This window comes from Microtus ochrogaster, chromosome 5 (genome assembly GCF_000317375.1).
Source record: "Microtus ochrogaster isolate Prairie Vole_2 chromosome 5, MicOch1.0, whole genome shotgun sequence".
Lineage (NCBI taxonomy): Eukaryota > Metazoa > Chordata > Mammalia > Rodentia > Cricetidae > Microtus > Microtus ochrogaster.
This window is the reverse complement of record NC_022012.1, coordinates 92,325,114-92,332,322: the sequence shown is the minus strand read 5'-3', so window position 1 is coordinate 92,332,322 and position 7,209 is coordinate 92,325,114. Positions and strand designations below refer to the sequence as shown.

The 7,209-nt window shown below is 46.7% G+C and overlaps 1 protein-coding gene across 1 annotated transcript; it reads right to left on the bottom strand.

The window, feature by feature from the left end:
- Positions 1 to 4,918: 4,918 nt before the first annotated feature.
- Positions 4,919 to 6,007, bottom strand: Ccr8 (C-C motif chemokine receptor 8). The gene has a single exon (XM_005348110.1). The coding sequence runs from the start codon at positions 6,005 to 6,007 to the stop codon at positions 4,919 to 4,921; it is 1,089 nt and encodes a 362-aa protein (XP_005348167.1).
- Positions 6,008 to 7,209: the final 1,202 nt, after the last annotated feature.

Here is a 7,209-nt window from a genome sequence, read left to right as displayed (position 1 = left end):
AGCCACCATGTGGTTGCCGGGAATTGAACTCAGGACCTTTGGAAGAGCAGGCAATGCTCTTAACCACTGAGCCATCTCTCCAGCCCCCTTTCCTCCATTTCTTTAAGGTAATTTTTCATTTCATCTTTAAGAATTTCAAACATTCTCTTGAGGTTATTTTTTAGATAATTTTCTTCTGATTCATCCATATTTGGTTGTTCAGGTCTTGCTGTTGTAGGGTCTTTAGATTTTACTGGTGTTGTGTTGCTCTTTGTGGTGTAGCATGTGATCTTACTTTTCTACTCATCTTTTCCTCTAATAGATGTGGTTTGGGGCTGTCTGAGATTCTGTTGAATAATCTTCTAGGTGCCAGTGAATCCAAAGCTCAGACGGTTGTTCCTCATGGTACAGTCAGTGCCACAGTTCTAATTACCCTGTTGGTTATTCCTGTTCCTGGAGGTAGCTCAGTGCCCTGTGCTTTTATCTGCTCCCTTGGGGTTTGCTGTTTCAGGCCTACTTTGGCCCAGGCTGCTGTCCTTATCTGTTTCTGTAAATCTTGGTCTGGGTCTCCTCCTGCAGAAGTCCCTGGCTTGGGGTTGGACCTGTTGAGGTGGCGATTGCTGACTCTGGATCTGGTCTCTGGCTCAGTCCTGATCCACCCCTGTCCCGGGACTGGGTTTGCTTCGGCTCCTGGTGGAGCTTGTTCTCTCTGTGTCTTAGGTAGCTGGTTCAGTCCCACTCCAGTTCTGCTGGAGGTCGCAGACTCTGAGTCAGGTCGTTGGCTCAATCCTGGTCTGCCAGTGTCCCAGATCTGGGTTGGCTCCCAGGGCTGAATTTGCTCCTGGTTTCTGCTCCCACTGTAGCTTCGGTCATGGTGTTTCATCACAGCAGTAGAAACCCTAAGACAGCTGTCAAGCCTCCCCCGTCCTCAGAAAGGTATAAGAAGAACCCTCACTTCTTCTGCATGTGCCCAGATTCCTCCCTGGAGAGTCACAGCCATGATGTCTAGCTCTGGTTCTGAGGCCTGAACTCTCCACTGAGTCCCCACCATGATACTGTCTGTTTGTCTGTCTTTCCATGGCATTAATAACTCTTCTAATAAACTCCTTAGTCCCAGCAATCCATTTCAGTGTCCCCTGGCCCCATATCAGAGGTCCTTTGGTGCTGAACACCTCTAATTCTTTTTTTATGTGTATGCTTCTGTACCTTCATGTGTTTATGTGTGTGAATAAACCTCCGCATTTCACAATGACTTTTTTTCAGTTTTAAAAAAGCTGTGTTTGGGGTATGTGGAGTATGTGCTCAGACATCGGTTCCCTAGCTGGAGTTATGGGCAGTTATGAGCTCCAAACCAACCTGCCAGACACGGGCACTGGGAGCCAAACTCAGGACTTCTTGAATAGCAGTCCGTGTTCTAGCCACTGAACCATAGCTCCGGCTCCATGGCTTGTATTGTTTAATCAGTGTATTGAGGAAGGGTGGCTGAGCATAGCTCTCTGACACTCCAGGAATGACATGGCATGTGGGCACAGAGGTGCACACGGAGGGAAATTAACTCCAATCCTTTGTTACTGTTGGCAGCTGGTGGTCCGCTAGTCCATGGACAGCAGGTGGCGCTAGAGCACGGCCTCCTTATGCTAACCAATTCCTCTCCCTCGGCTTGTTCTTCTCTAGCTCCAGTTAACATGTAAGGAATCGGAAGCAGCAAACAGTTAAATCAGTTATGTCAAGTTTATAACTAAAAAAGATCTATCTGCTGCTTAGTTTATTACACTAGTAAGAATTATTCTTTCTGTGCAAAAGGAATCTCCAGGTTACATAAAGACATCAGGCAGCTGGGTGGGCAGGCAGGACAGACGGTCCCTCTGTCTCCATTTGCCCCATGTCCATCTGACGATGGCCTCCTGAAACTCAGGGCTTATCTTAGGCAAGATGTACATGGCACAGCAGGGCCAGGGCAGGTTCTTGGTCATGTCCCTTCAGGAAGCTTGGCATGATACCAAAGTGAATCTCGCTCCAGAAGCATCTGTGTTGGGGCAGACAGGGAAATGCCAGAAGCTTACAGCCTAGTAAAATGTCCAGGAAATATCCCCACCCCCATTCCCGAGCTGCAGAGTTACTGACTTGCCAGACATAGCATGGTGCCTTCCCACAGGGCTGGGGTTCCCATCAGAGAAGCCAGGAGCTGGTGTGAAGAGAATGGTGGCCTTGCTAGCCAATACAGGCGATGTGGTGAGAGCTGACTTCAGTGACACCCTACTCTAAGATTCCAGCTTGGCAGCCTCTTGTCATAACAATAATTATTTTTATTTTTTCTTAAACCTTTTTTACTTCTGAGACATTGTCTTATGCATCCTCGACCGAACTCAAATGCCTTTAATCTCAGTACCCTGGAGGCAGAGGAAGGTGAATCTCTGTGAGTTCCAGGCCAGCCTGGGCTGCACAGTGAGTTCCAGGCCAGCCTGGGCTATGTAGAGAGACCCTCTCTCACACTCACCACCCCCAAAAAGAAGTGTTACTGGGCAGAAAGAGGATTTCATGGTAACAAAAGAAGCTATTGCCGGGCGGAGGTGGTGAACACCTTTAAGCCTGTGCATTTGAGGCCAGCCTGGTCTACTCTAGAGTGAGTTCCAGGACAGGCTCCAAAGCCACAAAGAAATCCTATCTCGAAAAACAAACAACAAACAAACAAAAGCTATTTGATTAAAATTCAAGGAGAGCAGTCAACAACAGCTTCAAAATATAAAGCAAAAATAAAATGAAAAGTGAATAAGCCGTAATTAAAGTCGGGTGCTCTGATGTGCCTCTCCTCGTGGCTCACAAACTAAATAAACACGAAGACTTTGGCCTGTCAGGGTGGCTCAACAGGCAAAGGGGCAGAGTTTGATCCCTGAGACACGAGGTTCAAGGAGAGTGTCAACTCTCGTCCTCTGTTAATAACTTTTTTTAATTAAAGTTTTTTTAAAAGATTTATTTATTATATATACAGTGTTCCGTCTGCATGTTGTGATTTAAATGAGAATGGCCCCCAAAGGCGCATATGACTGCATGCTTAGAACCCAGTTGGTGATCTGTTTTGAAAGGATTAGGAGGTTGGCCTTGTTGTGTCACTGAGGTTTCAAAACCCCACGCCCCATGCCCAATTCTCTCTCCCCAGCACCATGCCTCCCCGCCTGCTACCCTGCCCCCTCCATGATGGTCATGGACCAACCCTCCGAAACTATAAGTGACTCCCAATAAAACACTTTCTTTTATAAGTTGCCTTGGCATGGTATCTCTTCACAGAGACAAAACAGTGCTAAGATGGAGGTGGAAGACAGCTTCTTAGACCTGCCTAGGATCAAACTTAAAATGCACCCCAAAAACACAATGCTCAGAGAGAACTCCGTGCCACTAAGTGAATATTTAGATAATAGATGATTTGTTTCCAGGGAGCCCATAGTAAATAAAGCCCAAAGGAAAGAGATGAGATGAAACTCAATGTGCAGAGAAGTTAGTTAGGAAGTCAGCATGGCCAAGGCTGGTTACCTGCAAAGATAAAACTACTGATGAATACCATAAAACCCATGTAGGAGAGAGAAGCAAACCCACAAACCATCTGTATCAGGACTGGAAAGGGACATCCTCATACTAAAAAAGATGTTCAACAAAATTAATTGTGCAGATTTCATGTTCTTGTATTTGTGAACTTAAAAAGAACAGCAAAATTTCTTACAAATCAAAAGCAGGTAGAAAAACTGAATTGTAGGCAGAGGCTGCTTGTTCATTCCTGCCCACCCAGATCCAAAATAAGCACATAGAAACTGTATCAATTACAGCACTGCTTAGCCAATAGCTTAGGCATATTTCCTGGTAAATCTTATATTTTAAATTAACCCATTGCTATTAATCTGTGTATCACTACATGGTTGTGGCCTGCCAGCAAGGTTCCATCAGGCATCCGGCTATGTGGCATCTCCCTGACTCTGCCTACTACTCTACATCTCTGTTTGGATTTTCCACCTGGCTTTACTCTGTAAAGCCATTGACAAAAGCAGCTTACTTATTAACCAATGACAATAAAACATATTCACAGAATACAGAGGGGAATCCCACATCACTAAAAGTCTCTGTGTGGTATATTAAATGCAAATCTTTGTACAGAAGTACCTTGGATGGGTTTATTAATAAATTGCATCAAACCTTCAAAGAGAAATTAATGCCATTTTTTTTTACACAAACCATTTCAGAGAATAGATTTTAAAAGGAACATTTCTCAATGCATTTTAAGAAATCAAGCCTGGTTAGATCATTGGGAATGAGAAAAATTATAAAACATTGTCTTTCATGAACACAACACACACACACACACACACACACACACACAAATCCCAAAACTATGAGGTCTCTTTTTTTCAAGAAAAAAAAAGTATTTTATTTCTTTTAAAGAAAGATGGTGTTAGCCTGATGTGGTGGCACACAACTTTAGTCCCAGCACTCAGGAGGCAGAGGCAGGCAGATCTCAGAGAGTTCCAGGCCAGCCTGGTCTACAAAATGAGTTCCAGCTGCGCTGTTGAACAGAGAAACCCTGTCTCGAAAAAACAAACAAAAAAGGATGGCAGCCGGGCGGTGGTGGCACACGCCTTTAATCCCAGCACTCGGGAGCCAGAGGCAGGCGGATCTCTGTGAGTTCAAGACCAGCCTGGTCTACAGAGCTAGTTCCAGGACAGGCTCCAAAGCCACAGAGAAACCCTGTCTCGAAAAATCAAAAAAAAAAAAAAAAGGATGGCGCTTGCATTTAGCAGGCGGAGACAGAAGAATTGAGAGTTCAAAGCCAGGCTGGGCTGCAAAGTGCGACTCTGTCTCGGTAAACCAGGGGAAGTGGGAGGAGGGGAAGCGGGGAGAGGGGGACAGATTGGGAGTAGGAAGAGTGGCGTAGGCACAACCTGTGCACGCCCTCCTACAAAATGTAGTCCAGGGTGGAGGAGTGAGAAGAACGCGTATCCCACGCCCCCGCAGGCATCTGTCTTCCTATGGAAGAGTGCGCATCCCACGCCCCCACCGGCATCTGTTTCCCTAGGTAGAGGAAGAGGTGCCTGCAACCTTTTGGAAACACGTTCGCGAGGTATTTCTTGAACTTCTCGCCTATGAAAGCATAGATGACAGGGTTCACACAGCAGTGTGTGAAAGAGATGACCTCCGTGACATGGGTAGCCAGAGCCAGCTTCTGGCTCATGGCACATCCATCAAAGACACGCATGTCGTGCAGGGACGTGAGGAAGAGGACCACGTTGAAGGGGACCCAGAATAGCAAAGACGCAATGACTACAGTGAGCACCAGCTTGACAGCCCTGGTCCGGTTGTGGTTCTGGCAGCTCCGCAACTGCTGCAGGATCCTGATGTAGCAGAAGAGAAGGATGGTGAAGGGGAACAGCAGGCCCAAGGTGTTCACTTCAAAGTGAGCAGACAGCTTCCACTTCAAAGACTGGTTGTCGTAAAACGGGAAGCACTGGAGAATACCATCCTCAGTGGCCACTTGATAAAACACCAGCAGCGGAATGGTGGCCAAGACGGCCGTCAGCCACACCGCCAGGCTCAGGGCCGTGCCCACTCGGGCCGTCCTCACTTTGAGGGCATAGACAGCGTGGACAATAGCCAGGTACCTGTCCACGCTCATGAGGGTGATGAAGAACATGCTGCTGAAAAAGCCCATATAGTAAAAGCCGGAGACCACTTTACACATGGCAGTCCCAAACACCCACTGGTCCAGCAGGTAGTGAGTCTGGAACGGGAACGAGAAGACAAAGAGCAGGTCCGAAATGGCCAGGTTCAGGAGGTAGATGTCCGTGATACTCCTCAGCTTCTTGTAGACCACAAGGACTAGGATGACTAGGCTGTTTCCCAGAAGGCCCAGTACAAACAGGATGCAGTAGAAGAGGGCAAGTGGCAACCGGCTGCCCCTGAGGATGAGCTCCGTGTCACAGGGCATGGCGAAGTCGCCAGGGTAGTAGTCCGTCATCGTCACGTTGGGCTCCAGCGTGTAATCCATTGAGGCAGGAGACTGGCCAAAGAGGAGTATGAGAAATCCTGAGGATTGCATGGACACACTGGAGCCCTTAAGCCCCTCCCCTCGCCCCTTGGGGCTCAATATCAGGTGTTAGTGGGCACACGTGCTCTACCACCAGGGTGTGGTGTATTCTCCCTAGGTTTTGCTTCCTTTATACAGGGTAGGCGGTTTGGGAACCTACTACTTAGCCCAGGCTGGCCTCATGCCTCAGCCCCCTGGTGCTGGTATGGATCTGTACCTGTACCACCTTGTGTGGCTTCTCTTCCCCTTCCTCTTCCTCCCTCCCTCCCTCCTTATTTTAATTAATTTTTATATTTTTGAGATAGAATCTCATTATGTAGCACTGGCTGCCCTAGAACTTACGATGTAGACCAGGCTGGCCTCAAACTCACAAAGATCCACCTGCTTCCCAAGTGTTGGGATTGAAGGCGTGTGCCACTATCCCTCGCTTCTCTTTCATTTTATGTATCCATAAACAATATGCAGGTAGGATATGGTTGTGCATGTCTATAATCCCAGCATTTAGGAGGCAGAAGCAGGTGGATCTCTGTGTTCAAGGCTAGCCTGGTCTACAGAGTCCCAGAACAACCAGGGCTACACAGAGGAACCCTTTCTCAAACAAGCACAATACCTAGGTATATGCAATATATAATATTTATGTATTAATTCACAAGTAACATAAATGATGTTTCATATTTTGCTTTAGATATATCCCATGATATTCATGAATTCATGATATTCTTTCATTGCTTCCATAACCCCCAGAAAAAATTTAAAATGCAATAGAAAAAATGATCCCAACTACACTAAAAATGAAAAGCATTAGGTTTTCCAGAAAGTAAACCTGATAAAGGCTTTATCATCCAGTCATATTAGAAATTCTATATCATCCCCTCATATCAAAAAGGCTATATGTCATCCAGTCATATCAGAAATGCTATATATCATCCAGTCATATCAAAAACTAGGGCCTAGGAAGAGTTAGCTCAGTAAGATGCTTGTCGAGCAAGGATGAAGACCTCAATTCAAGCCCCAAAACTCACGTGCGGTGGTGTGTTCCTGCAATCCCTGTGCTGGAGGCAGAGACAGGCAGCTCTCTGGGGCTCTGGCCAACCCGGCCTGCTTGGTGAGCAAGAAACTGAGAGACTCTGTCTCAAGAAACACAGCAGAGAACACCTGAAGGC

Excerpts from the sequence above, each read along its gene's own strand:
- Ccr8 (XM_005348110.1), bottom strand. The coding sequence starts at position 6,007 with ATGGATTACACGCTGGAGCCCAACGTGACGATGACGGACTACTACCCT.